This window comes from Phacochoerus africanus, chromosome 9 (genome assembly GCF_016906955.1).
Source record: "Phacochoerus africanus isolate WHEZ1 chromosome 9, ROS_Pafr_v1, whole genome shotgun sequence".
NCBI classification, from domain to species: Eukaryota; Metazoa; Chordata; class Mammalia; order Artiodactyla; family Suidae; genus Phacochoerus; species Phacochoerus africanus.
In genome coordinates, this window is record NC_062552.1 from 30,847,921 (window position 1) to 30,864,142 (window position 16,222).

Below are 16,222 nucleotides of genomic sequence, written 5' to 3' on the forward strand. Positions count from 1 at the left end.
CCAGAAGTTGGGAGTTTCAGCCCAGTGTCTCAAGGACCCATGTAAGCCCCGGGACTGGATGTTTCTAGGCTGAAGAGAAAGTCTCTCGGGTTGCTTTAGCCTGAAGGGGGCGCGGGAGGAGTCTCGCTGCCTTGAGCCAACCAGGCAGTAGAAATGCTAGTGGCTTGGGCCATGGAGACTCTTCCCCTGGTGGATGCTGCCCCCTGGAGGCCAGCACAGGTATCTCACGCTGCCCTGTCTCCTTTTGTGCCATCCTGAGACTGTTGGTCAGAGGGCTCCTGCGCGCTCCCGGGCAGTTCGACTTCAGTACCCCCTGGCTCCAAAACGGGAGCCTCCTCACTCTGCAGCAGTGACCCTCAGTGAGGCCTGCAAAAGACTGTGCTTGTCGGAGCATGAACACTGGGGCTGGGGATGGCTAGGGGCAGAGAAGGTCAGAAGTTGGAAAATCAAGGTGCCTACACGCACATTCCTTCTCCCAACCGAGGTCGACTTCGATGAAATCGCCTGTCTCGGCAATCTCCTTTGTGGAATACGCAGAGACGCAGAGATTCCCTCTCTGGGAAACCGCTCTGTCTCCCAGGTCCCAGCCCTGGACCCTCCTGCTCTCCTCGAACTGCGCAGGAATCAGGTCAAATGTGAGAACGTGAGGCACCCCTGGTGGGGGCGAGGGACAGGAAAGAGAGGTAATGGGACAGCAGACTCCTGGGGCAGGCAGGCCTCTGTGGATGTCAGGTGTTCTGGCAGGCCGGGTGAGCCAGGAGGCCCGCGGGGAGGAGTGGCGGCGAAGTGGTGAAGTCAGGGAAGGGCGCTATCCTGATTCCATGCCTGTGGTGTCTGAGCCAATCAGGAGCTGCTCTGAGTCTCCAGCCTCCCTACTGACTCGGGAGGCGGAGCTGAAGCTTAGAAATAGGGCTCCCAAAGCCAATCAGCGCGCTGTTTTTGGAGACAAGGCGGCCTCGCCACACCCCCTCTGCACGGGAGCCCACGGACAGAGCCCGCCACTACCCCAGCTCCGCCTCCTGGCGTTCGGGCCCCAAGCAGCGCCCTTTCCTGCGTGTGTAGGAGCTGCGTAGTCGCTGCCTTCGCAGCTGGCTGGTACCGCACCCAGACTGAGAGAAGCCACTTTTCTTTCACCACCCGCTGGGGGGAATGAGTAGGCCCCAAATTACCATTTTCTCCTGACTGTCCAGGCCTTCCCCCTGGGGATCCACAGGAGTCTCCAGGTCTCTCCCTCTAGAGTCCCGTCAAACCAGGAAGGCGCAGGTCAACCCAGAAATGGATTAGACTGTCACAGTGCAAGCCTGGCCCAGCCCCGCCCCAGGAGTCTGCGTGCTGCAGCCTCCCGCAAAGAGCTAGGAAGCAGACAGTGAAGGAGAGGAGGCAACCCTAGGGGTCAGCTGGAGGAGGCAGGAGGCCAGGTAGCCCTTGGATGCAATGCCTGAGGCCCACAACCCTTGAGCATCTGCCATTATGACCAGGGGCCACCTTCCTCCACTCCCCTAAAACCAGTAGCTAGAGGTCAGAGGTTACTGTGCCCCTACTTTCTAGACACCCACCAGAAGGGATGTAGGCCCAGGAGGTAGTCAGAGAGCAAAGGGACCCTGGAGCAGAGATGGGGCTAAGTGAAAGTCCCAGGAGGAAGGAGAAAGGAAATAGGCGAAGGGCTTTACGTCATATTAAACATTTATTGTTTTCTGCAGACTGACCTTGGATGGAGTAACTCTCAAGCCAGGAGGGGACTGGTTAGTGTTCAAGTTGCTGAGATCTTAGGTCAAAAAGCTACAGAAAAGAATCACTTTGAGTAGGAAAAAAAAAAAAAAATCAACTGTTATGAGGCAGTCTCCCCTGCTACACCAACTCCAAGAGCTGAGGCTTCACACCTGACACCAGGGGGTAAGAGCTGAGTGAACCAAAGATGTGGTAGCGAGGGTTTCACCAGCAGAAGAAAAGGGCAGGGTGGTGTAGGGGGAAGAAGAGGAATGAGAAAATTGGAAAAATAACCAAGGTTATTTTGGAAGCCCAGCGGGGAGTGGTCCTGGAAACCTGAGGACAGGAGGTTCAGAAAGCCACAGTGACCCAGCTTATCCTGAGGAGGCAGGTGCCTGGGGGTGAAGGCGGGTGCGGCATGTCAAGGGCCTGCATCCTCAAATTTCTTCTGGCCAGGGGCAAACCGGAAGGGGGACCCCGGGGGAAGAAGTTCATGGGGAGGGCCGGTGGCTCCAGCATCTGGTGTGTCAGAAGTTGGGCTTGTGCTTCTTGAGCTCTACCATGAGGTGGTGGATGTTGATAAGCTCAGCACGGGCTGGGAGGGCTCGGAGCTGGGGCTGGGACAGCACACGGTGGAAGCGGTGGTAGAGCTGGATCAGCTGGGTTAGTGCTCCCTGCTTGGAGAAAACCACCAAGGGATGAGGTATGGGGTGGTACCAGGGTGACGATTAGGATCAAGTCAGGGCACAGGACTTGGGGTCCAGATGGAATGAAAATCAAGGGTCACTTGTATGATTCTGAGCCCAGAGAAAGGGGTGGGAGAGTTCCATGGTGGCTCAGTGGGTTAAGGAGCCAGCATTGTCACTGCTATGGCTCAGGTTCCATCCCTGGCCTGGGAACTTTGGCACGCCACGGGTGCAGCCAAAAAAGAAAAGCGGGGGGAAATCAGTGGTGGGTGGGTGGGACTGGGGACTGCAGGTCACCTGGATGATGCTGGTTCCATTCCTGAAGTTGGTGAAGCTCCGCATGACATCCTGGCTCAGGGACTCCACAGATGATTTCCAGGAACTGCCAAAGCCCCGGATCAGCTGAGTAACGCGGGCTGGTCGTGGGGGGAGAGGTAATAGCCATGTGATGTTTGATCCCTCTAGGCTCTCCACCAGGCACCGCCATCCTCACCATGCAACCCCTTTTCTGGTGTTCTCCCAACCCACCCTTCCCTGCTCTACCACTGCCCCCCCCACCCCCCGCAATGTGATCTGCATCCTCAAATTTCTTCTTTCCTGGGAGTTCCCTTTGTGGCACAGGGGAAACAAATCCAACTAGGAACCATGAGCTTGTGGGTTTGATCCCTGGCCTCGCTCAGTGGGTTAAGGATCCGGTGTTGCCGTGAGCTGTGGTGTAGGTCACAGAGGGGCTCGGATCTGGTGTTGCTGTGGCTGTGGTGTAGGTTGGCAGCTGTAGCTCCAATTAGACCCCTAGCCTGGGAACCTCCATATGCTGAGAGTTCGGCCCTAAAAAGCAAATAAAATAATTCAAAAAAATTTTTTTTAATTTCTTCTTTCCCGTTCACCTCCCACTGACCCCACCCTTCTTACCTTCTTCCCCTCGGAGTCGTTCGGCTTGCCCACGCTCAATCAGGGCCTCAGCTTCCTTCACAAATGCCACCAGACCCCCAAAAGGGGGAGATAGCAGCTCTTCGATGAATTCCTGTAGAGACGCACACACACAGTCGAGTTTCCTGATGTCTGCAGGTCCTCCCAGGTCTGGCGTCATGACCACCTGGGTCCTTAGAACACTCCTGTAACAGCACAGCTCATCTCTAGAAAGGTCTCCCAGAGCTAAGGGAAATCTCCAAGGACTACCCTCCTCAAAATAACTAATTAATTCATTAAATGGTTTACAAAATGGAGCTGGGAGCAGAGGGCTGGAACCAGGGAAGTGGGCAACTGGGAGAGGCAGGGCTGCCAGAGGTAAGTGGCCATGGCCACCTGCTACCCAGAAGCTGAGCGGGATGCGAGCCTTGAATGGGAAGCTGAGCTGCCTCTCTCACGAGAGCCTCTAACAGGTGGCAGTGTAGACCCAGGTGGAGGGCATTTTTCAGTGACTGTAAAAGGAGACGCCAACCTTCTCTGAAAAACCCTCAGTCCCAGCGTAGGGCCCTGGGACTCCCCCGATTAAGGTCAAGGAGAGGAGTCAAAGACCAGCAGTCATAAGAAAGAGACTACCAGGAAAATTAGCACAGACAGTACACCCAAGAGCGCCCAAGACAGCCAACGTTACACTGCCACATACACAGCAGCTGGGCCTTCTGTATGAAATGTTCAAAGAAATTAGAGATACAGACACACACATGATCAATTCACAAGATTAGGAATGGACAGCTTTGAAACAATGGAATTTTAAAGAAATGATTTAAAAGTAACACTTTTTCTGGGAGTCCCTGTCGTGGCGCAGTGGTTAACAAACCCAGCTAGGAACCATGAGGTTGCAGGTTCGACCCCTGGCCTTGCTCATTGGGTTAAGGATCCGGCATTGCCATGAGCTGTGGTGTAGGTTGCAGACGCGGCTCGGATCCTGCATTGCTGTGGCTCTGGTGTAGGCTGGCAGCTATAGCTCCGATTAGACCCCTAGCCTGGGAACCTCCATATGCCTTGGGAAGCGGCCCTAGAAAAGGCAAAAGACCAAAAAAAAAAAAAAAAGTAACACTTTCTTTGGTCACACCAGCAGCATGTAGAAGTTCTCAGGCCAGGGATGGAACCTGGGCCATAGCAGCAACCTGAGCTGCAGCAGGACAATGCCAGGTCCTTAACCCAGTGTGCCACCAGGGAACTCTGCATTATATTTCAATTGGACAGCACCAGTCTAGACTTGGATGAACTTTCCTTAAGCTCTCAATCCAGCAAAAGAGAAGTTCTGGCAGCAGAGGAGTGAGCACAAGGAAGGAGTGCCCTGGGCTTTGACTAGCAATCCGTCCCATGACACTGAGCAACAGCCCCCAAAAAGGCCAGGGAGCGCTGGTGACAGCTGGCTCCCCACCATAGCAAATGCCTCAGTGCCTCAGCTGCTCCCAGCAGGGTCCGCTGGTTGTGGGGTCAGAGGGCAAGGGAACTGCACTTCTGAGGAAGAACTGATATTCCCTTTGTCCCCTAACTGTGTAGGTAAGGACAACGGCTTCCTTTCTCAGCCATGATACATGTTTATGTTACTAAACAGAGAATGGAATGGGAATGTTTAACCTACAACTAACCAGATCCCTGGACAGAAGAAAGACTGGAGGAATGTAAGGTGAAAAAAGATACTGGTTCGGCCCAAGAAATAGCAACAACAACAACAAAAAAAGACAAAAAAAAAGGAGTTCCCGTCATGGCACAGTGGTTAACAAATCCGACTAGGAACCATGAGGTTGCGGGTTCGGTCCCTGCCCTTGCTCAGTGGGTTAACGATCCGGCGTTGCCGTGAGCTGTGGTGTAGGTTGCAGACGCGGCTCGGATCTCGTGTTGCTGTGGCTCTGGCGTAGGCCGGTGGCTATAGCTCCAATTTGACCCCTAGCCTGGGAACCTCCATATGCCTGGGAGCGGCCCTAAAAAGACAAAAGACAAAAAAAAAAAAAGATACTGGTTCTATAGGCTGGCAGCTATAGCTCTGATTCAACCCCTAGCCTGGGAACCTCATATTCAGTAGATGCAGCCCTAAAAATCAGACACACACACACACACAAATACTGGTTCCGGGAGTTCCCATTGTGGTGCAGTGGTTAAAGTATCTGACTAGGAACCATCAGGTTGCGGGTTTGATCCCTGGCCTTGCTCAGTGGGCTAAGGATCCGGCATTGCCGTGAGCTGTGGTATAGGCTGCAGATGGCGGCTTGGATCCCATGTTGCTATGGCTCTGGCGTAGGCCAGCAGCTACAGCTCCTATTGGATACCTAGCCTGGGAACCTCCATATGCCGCGGGAGTGGCCCAAGAAATGGTAAAAAGACAAAAAAATAATAATACTAGTTCTGGGGGAGGAGCAAAAGAGGGGTAAGGTTAAGGGACTAAGAAAGCCAAACTATTATGCATAAAATAAATAAGAAACTAGGGAGTTCCCGTCATGGCTCAGTGGTAAATGAACCTAATATCCATGAGGACATGGGTTCAATCCCTGGCCTTGCTGAGTGGGTTAAGGATCTGGTGTTGCCATGAGCTATGGTGTAGTTTGCAGGTGTGGCTCAGATCCTGCATTGCTGTGGCTGTGGTGTAGGCCAGCAGCTACAGCTCAAATTCAGTCCCCAGCCTGGGAACCTCCATATGCCACAGGTGCAGCCCTAAAAAGACAAAAAAAAAATAGTAAGAAAATAAATAAACTAGAATAGACCCTTGCACCATACACAAACATAAACTCAAAATGGCTTAAAGACTTAAACATAAGATACTATAAAATTCCTAGAAGAGAACATAGGCAAAACATTCTCTGACATCAACCATACAAATGTCTTCTTAGGTCAATCACCCAAGGCAATAGAAATAAAAACAAAAATAGGCCAATGGGACCTAATCAAACTCACAAGCTTCACATAGCAAAGGAAACCATAAAAAAAAGACAACCTACGGAACGGGAAAAAAGAGTTGTAAATGGTGCAACTGACAAAGGCTTCATCTCCAAAATATACAAACAACTCATACAACAGCAAAAAAAAAAAAAAAAAATCCACAATTGAAAAAGGGGCAGAAAACCTGAACAGACATTTCTCCAAAGAAGACATACAGGAGTTCCCATTGTGGCACAGCAGAAACAACTCCAACTAGGAATCATGAGGTTGCGGGTTCAGATCCCTGGCCTTGCTCAGTGGGTTAAGGATCCGGTGTTGCTGTGAGCTGTGGCATAGGTCACAGACAGCTCGGACCCCGAATTGCTGTGGCTGTGGTGTAGGCCAGCAGCCGTAGCTCCGATTAGACCCCTAGCCTGGGAACCTCTATATGCCGCAGGTGCAGCCCTACAAAAGACAGAAATGGCCAAAAGGCACGTGAAAAAATGCTCAACATCACTAATTATTAGAGAAATGCTAATCAAAACTACAATGTACCACCTCACACCGGTCAGAATAGCTACCATTAATAAGTCTACAAATAACAAATGCTGGAGAGCATGTGGAGAAAAGGGAACCTTCCTACACTGTCAGTGGGAATGTACCTTGGTACAGCCACTATGGAAAACAGTATGGAGGTGGCTTAGAAAACTAAGTATAGAACTACCATATGACCCAGCAATCCCACTCCTGGGCATATATCCAAACAAAAACTCACTGAAAAAGATACTGCATCCCTATGTTCACTGCAGCACTAGTCACAAGAGCCAAGACATGGAAGCAACCTAAATGTCCAACAACAGGTGAATGGATTAAGAAGACGTGGTACATATACACAATGGAATACTACTCGGCCATAAAAAAGAAGAAAATAATGCCATTTGCAGCAACTTGGACAGAACTAGAGAGTCTCATGCTAAGTGAAGTAAGTCAGAAGGAGAAAGACAAACACCATATGATATCACTTATGTGTAGAATCTAAAATATGGCACAGGAGTTCCCGTCGTGGCGCAGTGGTTAACGAATCCGACTAGGAACCATGAGGTTGCGGGTTCAGTCCCTGCCCTTGCTCAGTGGGTTAACGATCCGGCGTTGCCGTGAGCTGTGGTGTAGGTTGCAGACGCGGCTCAGATCCCGCGTTGCTGTGGCTCTGGCATAGGCCAGTGGCTACAGCTCCGATTTTGACCCCTAGCCTGGGAACTTCCATATGCCGCAGGGGCGGCCCAAGAAATAGCAAAAAGACAAAAAAAAAAGAAAATAAATAAATAAAATAAAATATGGCACAAATGAACCTATCTACAAAACAGAAACAGACTCTCAGACATGGAGAACAGAATTGTGGTTGCCAAGGAGGAGGGGCAGGGAGTGGGATGAACTGGGAGTTTGGGGTTAGTAGATGCAAACTATTACACTTAGAATGGATAAGCAATGAAGTCCTGCTGTACAGCACGGGGAACTATAGCCAATCACTAGGGACAGGACATGATGGAATGTGAGAAAAGGAACGTATCTATACGTGTTTGGGTCACTTTGCTGTACAGCAGAAATTGGCATATCATTGTAAATCACCATACTTTAAAAAGTAAGCAAGGTACAAGAAATAGCAACAACAACAACACCAAAAGACAAAGAAAAAAAAAAAAAAAAAGGAGTTCCCGTCATGGCACAGTGGTTAACGAATCCGACTAGGAACCATGGGGTTGCGGGTTCAGTCCCTGGCCTTGCTCAGTGGGTTAACGATCCGGCGTTGCCGTGAGCTGTGGTGTAGGTTGCAGACGAGGCTCGGATCCCGCGTTGCTGTGGCTCTGGCGTAGGCTGGTGGCTACAGCTCCGATTCAACCCCTAGCCTGGGAACCTCCATATGCCGCAGGAGCGGCCCAAGAAATAGCAACAACAACAACAAAAGACAAAAAAAAAATAAGCAAGGTAGAAGGATATACCGGAAAACACAGAATAAAGTAAATATTTTATAAGAACCATAAATGGCACATAACCTTTTTTTTTTTTTTCTTTTTAGGGCCACTCCAGGTGTTGCTGTGATTTAGGAACCCACAACATATGGAAGTTTCCAGGCTAGGGGTCAAATCAGAGCTGCAGCTGCTGGCCTATACAACCCAAAGCAACGCCAGATTCATGACCCCCTGAGCGTGGCCAAGGATCGAACCTGCATCCTCATGGATACTAGTCGGGTGTGTTTCCACTGCACCACAGCAGGAACTCCTGGCACATAACCTTTTAAAATTGTGACTCCCTGTGTTGTAGACCTGTAATTTACATGAGGTTGTACATCAAAAATATCTCCATTTTATTTTAATTTTTGTCTTTTTGCCTTTTCTAGGGCCGCCTACGGAGGTTCCCAGGCTAAGGGTCTAATTGGAGCTGTAGCCACCGGCCTATGCCAGAGCCACAGCAACGTGGGATCTGAGCCACATCTGCAACCTACACCACAGCTCACAGCAATGCCGGATCCTTAACCCACTGAGCAAGGCCAGGGATCGAACCCGCAACCTCATGATTACCAGTCGGATTCGTTAACCACTGAGCCACGACAGGAACTCCTTTATTTAATTTACTTATTTATTTACTTATTTGCTATTTTAGGGCCACACCTGTGGCATATGGAGGTTCCCAGGCTAGGGGTCAAATCGGAGCTGTAGCTGCCAGCCTACACCACAGCCACAGCAACCCAGGAACTGAGCTGCATCTGCGACCTACACCACAGCTCATGGCAATGCCAAATCCTTAACCCACTGAGCGAGCGAGGTCAGGGATCGAACCCTAATGGATCCTAGTCAGGTTTATTGACTGCTGAGCCACAAAGGGAACTCCAATATCTCCATTTTAAAAGTAAATAAAATTTAGGAGTTTCCATGGTGACTCAGAGGTAACAAACCCAACTAGTATCCAGGAAGACATGTTTTGATCCCCGGCCTCACTCAGTGGGTTAAGGACCCAGTGTTGCCGTGACCTATAATGTACGTCACAGACACAGCTCAGATCTGGAGTTGCTGTGGCTGCAGTGTAGGCCGGCAGCTGTAGCTCCAATTCATTGCCTAGCCTGCAAACTTCTATATGCCGCAGGTGCAGCCCTTTAAGGCAAATAAAAATTAAAATAAATTTTTAAAAAACACAAAAAGAAATAAAATAGACCAGTAATGACAGCCTGGCCTGAACCAAGCGTTACAATTCCAGTTCTGTGTACCTGGAGTCCACTAATTGCCACTCCACACCCACACTCTGAATGAAAACAAAGACGGCACACAGAACCTCCTTCCCTTCCCCACACCCCTACCTGTGTCCGAGCATTGAGCAGCTGCTGGAAACTTTCAACCTCTTTGCTGTCATCAGCAGCCCTCTCCTAAGAGACAGAGCAAAACCTAAGGTTGTGGAGAAGCCGCATTTCAAGTCTGTGAGCCCCTCCCTCCCACGTTGGCCAGACGCCGTGCCAGGTGCCGAGAATCAAACACTGAAAGAGGTCAGCAGGGTCTTGGCTCTCACGGAGCTGAGAGAGCGGTGGGGGGGCCCGAAGGGAGCCAGAGGGGCCCTTACCATCAGCACGCCCAGCATCATGTCATAGTTGTTGATCAGAAACACAAGCTGCTCCTTCCTTGAGGAGAACTCGGCTGCCACTCGGAGGACAAAATTCTCCACCTCCACCTGAAAAAGTGGCAGGAGGCGGTGACTCGGAAGGCAGGGGCCTTCTGCAACCCAGCCGCTGCCCTGCCCCTGCCCTCACCTGTAGCTGACCCAGCAGCTGCATCGTCCGCTCGTTGGGAATCGTCTGATTGATGCTAACGAGGGCAGAGGAGAACTCCGCATATCGGCGTGTGATCTGGGAGGCAGAAGGCAGGAGAAAAAAATCCTACCTGAGTGCCCTGGACCAACCAACAAGCCCCTGGAAGCTCTTGAAGCTGGTCAAGCAGCCTCTGGGTGACTGCCGTCTTGGATCCCTCCCCACCACAGTGTGTGTCCCATTCCCGCCCAGTCTAACCATACTCCTCGCTGCTTCTCACCCAGTGAGGCTGCATATGCTGCACCATGACCATGACCCTGGGCAACCCCACGGCAAAGCGTGGAGCCCTACTTCCCAAACCAGTTACCCTCGCCCCCCCTCACATAGTGAGGCCGAGTGTCCAGCCCCCCGAGGCGCTGGGGGTCAGTGCTCCGGACGCTCTGGACGTTCATCTCCAGGATCAGCTCAAACCGCGGCCACAGCAAGGCAAGCACCTGTTCCCAGTACCTGTGGGCTTCGCCAGAATCAGAGACAGCAGCAAGGAGCACAGGGGTGGGGAGGTGGGGTTGGGGTGTGTGCGGGCACCCTGACCGGCACAGGGGCAGGAAGGTGTGAAAGCTGGGTATGGAAGCAAGAGCACTGCTTCCCGGTAGACACACAGGGACAGGGCCAATGGGATGAGGCCACTAGGAGCCCAAGGGTCAGGGCAGGTGTGTAGGAGACCAAGAGCTCAAGGCTGGGGGGGCGGGCGTCGAGAACCAGAATTCAGCACCTGTCCAGGGCGGGGACATCCCTCTTTGCTGCAATGTTGCGGAACCGGAGAACAATATGGATACAGAGAAAAACCGCTATGGCATCGTAGCAGTCGGCCAGGTAAGACTCCAGGTGCTTCTGTGATTTAGGAATAGGAAGGGGATTGGAGGATTGTGACTCTGTCATTCAAGTGGCTACAGACAAATGCACGGGCTCCTCTGGGGATGTGGGGGGGGACGATCTAAAAGGAAAATGCTCCCTCCTTCCCTGCCCACCGGTCCTCTGCCTTGCTCACCAGATCTGTGGTCACAGGCCCATCACAGCACAATTCAGGGCTGAACACCAAGGTTTAAGGGCCCCTGAGTTTTCAGGTGCTATTGCCTGGGTGTGGGTCAGCGGCAGGGGTGGCCTGGGAGACCCCAAGCTGTGGTGGTTCCGTGGGGAGTCACACAGCTTTAGAAAGAGGGCATCTGGTTGCAGTCTGTCCAGAGCCCCAACCTCAGTGATGAGTAAGGAGGACCAGGAGGGCAGAGAGCAGGGGAGCCAGGGCACTTACCAGTGTCATGCTGAGGGTGCGGCCCATGACGGCGTGGAAGAGGTCGTGTGCAGCCGGGCCAGACACCACGAAGAACTCGCAGATGAAAAGATATTCTCGGCAGGAGTTGTCCAGGAGGGCATAGTGCTGGCTGCGGAAGAGTGCCTCAAAAGGGTACTAGGAGGGGAGGGAGAAAGAGGGGAGAGAGAAGGGTTGACGTGGCTGAAAGACCAGGAAAGCTGGGCAAGGAGAGCGCAGGAGGCACTCCCCTCTAACCCGAGTCCAGGCTTTGAGAGGGCATCCTGAATGGGGACTGAAGAGGTGGGGGCACAGGAGGAGAGCACACACCCCCCCCCCCCGCCTGCCGCCGCCGCTGCTGCTCCTGCCCCCACCCCCAGGCCTGTCTCCTGACCCGGGTGACTGGCCGGGGGATTCACTCAGTGGTCTGCCTCCTCCTCCTCCTACCCTCTGTTCTCCCCGCTGTGCTGTGTGCGGCACAAGGATGGGGGCTTCCAGTTCAGTGGGCGAGATGACGGAGCCACGGGTCCCCAGGGTGAAAATGGTGTTCCTGCTGCGAAGGGACGGCTTTGAGAAGAAGCGTGCAGGGTCAGAATTAAGGAACACAGTACTGTCACTACAGTGATGGAAAATCAAAGCCTTGGGAACTCCACTGGGCCCTGGCAGCCAGACAGCCTCAGCGTCCCCCTTCCCCAGTACCAGGGCCCCACTTTAAAGGATGTCTGCAAATGGGCCCCAGGGAGCCTCTCCACCCGACATGACATGCAAAACCACACATCAAAGTGATTTGTGCATTTTCTTGAGAGAGAAAGTCATAGCTTTTATCACGCTCCCAAAGGTAAGCAGCAGAGCCCCAGAGGCTGGACCCAGAAGCCCCGCCCTCCCCAGGCCCAGCAGGATCGGTCCTCAGCTGCAGGATATCTTTCTTTGCTGTATCCTCCACGCCCATCAGATCATCCTTCTCAGCGACTTCCTCATACTAAAGAAAAGAGAAAGGAGCCCTGGTACCCAACCCTTTCCGGAGTGCAACAAGAAAGGGCTCTCGGCTCTGAGCCAGGGCAGGGGCCGCCTTTCTCCTGGCCTCACCTGCACCTTCATGAGCCGCCCCAGGTAGGAGCGGTAGTAAGACAGGTACATCTTGCTCAGCGTCTCCACGTATTCGTCCCTGACCTCCTTGGCCGTGGCCCGCTCATTGCCCAGCAGGAACTGATAGAAGAACCTGGAGTGGCAGGGACGGGTCAGCCCCGTCACCTGCACCACCAGACACCACGCGTGCTGCGCAAAAGCTGGGAGTCCCCCCCTCCCCCCAAGACGGTCTTTCGTTCAGGTGGCCACCTGTACTTCAGTAGGGCCGTCTGGGGGATCTGATAGTTGGTCATTGGTTTCCTGAAGGAATAGATCTTCTGAAGGATGAACTCTCGGATCTTTGTTACCGCCTGGACACAGGGGACCAAACACAGGGCATGAGGCTGCAACCTTCTCACTATTTAGGAGGCACTGAGGGACATAATGAATGCTGAACACAGGAGGAGAAACAGCAGAGAATACCTCTTGCATATTTAAGACCCTTAGGGAACCCACAGAGGTGAGGATGTACCCTGCCAAATAAAGGCAGGGCAAGGTTTTCGGGGACAGGCTATGGGAGACCCAGGGTGAAGGTCTCAGGGACGCTGGTTCAGGAAGTCTGGACAATCCACCCCCATGCACCACCTTGACCCGGAGCCGGTCCAGCACGCCCCTGACGTCTGCACAGGCCGCTGTGCCTCTAGCCTCCTGCTCCCGGACTGCAGCTGCCTTGGCATCCAGTTCCTGCAGCTGTTCCAGGAACCGGGGTTCTGTCACTGGCGCCTCCAGAATTGCCCTGGGAAGCAGAGAGGGGTGGGATGGGTTAGGAGACCCAGACATAGCTAGGCCCTAACCTCACCCCTTCCGTCCAGCCCATCACCTCTCCCTTCTTACGCTGTATCAGAGAGTCAGGGCATATGTGTACCAAGTTTCCTGTTCCTGGACACACACACCTCCACCACCCACAAGCCTTGGACCCCCTCACTACATGCCTGACCCTGGATGACTCCTAATCTTTGATGCCTAAAGCACATGTCAAGGCTAGAAAGAGTTGTCAACCCACTCATCAGTTTCTGAAAGGAACTTGACGACCTGGAGCCAGAAGACCCACGAGATAAGCAGGGCAGGTCACTCCAGCTCATCTACTTGCTGTTGACATCATGACCATTCAAACTGGTGACTCACGTGACCAGAGCAGAGGGCACCACCAGACCATCGACAAGCTCCCCGAGCTTCCCACGGACAGCCTGGCGGTTTCGAAGCCTAATGTTCATGGCTCCTGACTGTTCCTGCAGCGTCCGGATCTCAGAGCTGATGGAGCTGAGGTCACTCTGAAAAGCTCCCAACATTTGCTCCATGCGCTGGGGGGAAGGCAGAAGTGTTGCTGAATTGCCATTGGGTTGGGACAGGATGAGGGGATCACCCAAGTCCATGAGGGTAGTGGGTGCTAAGGGAAGAGGTACCCCAAAAGTCCCTGGCAAATAGCATTCATCACGGCAGCAGCAACAAATAAAAAAGGCTGCTGAGATCATCCTGACAGCAACTCAAATGGTCCCCACCTGAGGCTAATGACCTAGAGAATGGTACCAGAGACCATGACCTGGGCTCAGGGTTATCAGGGGTCCCAGGTCAGGGTTATTAACCTCAAGGACAGCATCGCAGGCTGTGATCTGATTGTGCAGAGATGCTATGTTCTCACTTTCTTGGATATCTGACCACAAAAGTCAAGGCCTTACTGTGCAGATAGAGCTCCTCGGACCAGCAGGACCTCTCCTTCTCTCTTAGCTGATGGAGGGCAGCTGCGGCGGGGCTGTCAGCACCATGCCCCACAAAATACCCCCTTTTTTTTCTTCTTTTTTAGGGCCGCACCCACGGCATATGGAAGTTCCCAGGCTAGGGGTTGAGTCGGAGCTGCAGCTGCCGGCCACAGCCACAGAAACACCAGATCCAAACTGCATTTTCGACCTAGGCCACAGCTCACAGCAACACTGGATCCTTAACCCACTAAACGAGGTCAGGGACTGAACCCGAATCTTCAAGGACGCTATGTTAGGTCCTTAACCCACTGAGCCACAATGAGAACTCCCAAACGCCCGTTTTAGTAACACCACCCTTCCCTCTGCCAGAGGATACAATCACGAATGGATTTCTGCTCAATCTGCTGTAGCTCCAGTTCAACTTGCTTTGAATAGTGACGGAGATCCACACCCTGGAAGAGCATAAACACGATGGGTTGGGGGGGCAGTCAGAGAAGGGACACTGCAACAAAGTCAACAAAGGATTTGGGGGGAAGACATTAAGATATTACACGAAGAGACTGTTTTCTTTGAGGGGAGGGTGAGTGGAGGGGCAGATTAGGAGAGCGGAAAACCTCACCGTTTTAAGAGCTTCCTTTACTAACTCATCCTCCAGATTTGCCTGAATGTGAACTGGAAAGAGAAGTTTATCATAAGGGACCAAAGGGCTCCACAGCACCCGCTACCCACATCCGAACATCTGCACACCAATTCCTGCCTTATTACCTCCAGCCCCCATGCCTTTAAGATGACAGGCACTGCGGCCACCTCGTGCCATCACTTACCATCAACTTCATCCAGGATGAATTCATCAGAGGTGAGGTCCAACTCTCCAAGTTGCAGTGGCTCCTGGAGACCTGGACCACCCCCCTGGAGAGGGGCAGGTTAATAGGAAAGGGAGGGGGAGAACAAAATATAATGGGGAGAGGGGACTTTCACTGGGGAACCAGAGAGAAATGCTGAGTCCAAAAAATTCCAAAATCTCATATTGTCCCAATCTACTCATTGGGGCTGATGGGTAGGGAATATGACAAGGAGCCGGCAAACCCACAGAGGTGACCAAATGAGGAAAATTAGGAGATGCAGGGACAGAGCAGAACTTGCAGTTGAACTTAGGGTCTCCAGACTCCTTCTATCTTAGATGTTCTGTTACAATCCCCGTGGGGAGCTCCAGCCTTTCTAGAAATGTCAGTTAACACAGTGTTCACCATCGTGCCAGGTGTCATCCTACATTCACCTAGTCCTAACCGACAACCTCTACAGTAAGTCTTATTTTTTCACTTTATAAGTGTGGAGAGTGATGACACAGAGAGGCTAGTTAACTTGCCCAGACACACACAGCATAAGTGGCTGAGCTGGAATTAGAACCCAGGCAGTCTGGCCACGTTCCTAGCATTTACTCTACACCGCTTCTCTATCCTGCTCAAATATCTGGAGCTTAACTGAAACTGTGGCCATTCTGGTCCCCACTTGGGTCCAGGTCCGATCCGGGGAGGGGTATGGAGAGCCAGACCAGGCAGCATCACCGGTAGCAAGCCGAGCTCCCAACCTTGCGCGAAACCCAGCCCAGGCCTTTCTGACGTGAGAAGACCGGACGAGACTCTGGAGGAGAAACAGCCCTGCGTCCTCACCAGTGGGCCCTCCTCCTCCTCCATATCTGAGGCCCCGGACCGCAACACGAGCTCCCGGGCGGCTGCCGCCATGGTAGCAGCGAAAGCCATTCCGCGCAGCCCCACTTCCGGCAGCTGTCGGGCAGGTCCGTTCCCCTGAGTGGAACTACAAGTTCTGGGGCGTGATGCACGAAACCGCTCCCAGATATTTGAGTTACACAGACTGCCTCTAGCTCTCCCCTTTTCTCTAAGCTCTTCGCCTAAGTGCAAATGGAAACTGGAAGTCTTAAAAAGAGAATCTCAACCCGGAACTCTCGTGGCTCTCACGCGCAAAAACTTTACGATCTGTAAAGAGAGACGGCACCGGAAGTTGTGGCGCTCAGTTCTGACTCTCAGAGGCCTAGCCGGCTCAGGTACAAGGAGTTTCCGGAAGC

At 52.6% G+C, this 16,222-nt stretch overlaps 1 protein-coding gene across 1 annotated transcript; it reads right to left on the reverse strand.

The window, feature by feature from the left end:
• Positions 1-1,665: 1,665 nt before the first annotated feature.
• VPS52 (VPS52 subunit of GARP complex) lies at positions 1,666-16,134 on the reverse strand. The gene is made up of 20 exons (XM_047794580.1): positions 15,810-16,134; positions 14,964-15,048; positions 14,759-14,811; positions 14,516-14,591; positions 14,026-14,093; positions 13,568-13,743; positions 13,028-13,178; positions 12,653-12,753; positions 12,404-12,536; positions 12,239-12,296; positions 11,765-11,898; positions 11,321-11,476; positions 10,784-10,902; positions 10,395-10,518; positions 10,015-10,110; positions 9,828-9,935; positions 9,571-9,636; positions 3,306-3,417; positions 2,691-2,809; positions 1,666-2,381 (listed from the first exon to the last, which is right to left on the reverse strand). Exons 1-20 carry the CDS (start codon positions 15,897-15,899, stop codon positions 2,235-2,237), a joined length of 2,172 nt encoding a protein of 723 aa, XP_047650536.1. The 5' UTR covers positions 15,900-16,134; the 3' UTR covers positions 1,666-2,234.
• Between the last annotated feature and the right edge of the window lie 88 nt (positions 16,135-16,222).

Bases quoted from the DNA above. Each gene is read 5' to 3' on its own strand.
- VPS52 (XM_047794580.1), bottom strand. From the start codon at position 15,899: ATGGCTTTCGCTGCTACCATGGCGGCAGCCGCCCGGGAGCTCGTGTTG. The intron at 14,592-14,758 runs GTGAGGTTTTCC...ATGCTCTTCCAG, and splicing joins TAAAGGAAGCTCTTAAAACG to GGTGTGGATCTCCGTCACTA. The intron at 12,297-12,403 runs GTGAGGCCAGGA...TCTTTTCTTTAG, and splicing joins GGCGGCTCATGAAGGTGCAG to TATGAGGAAGTCGCTGAGAA.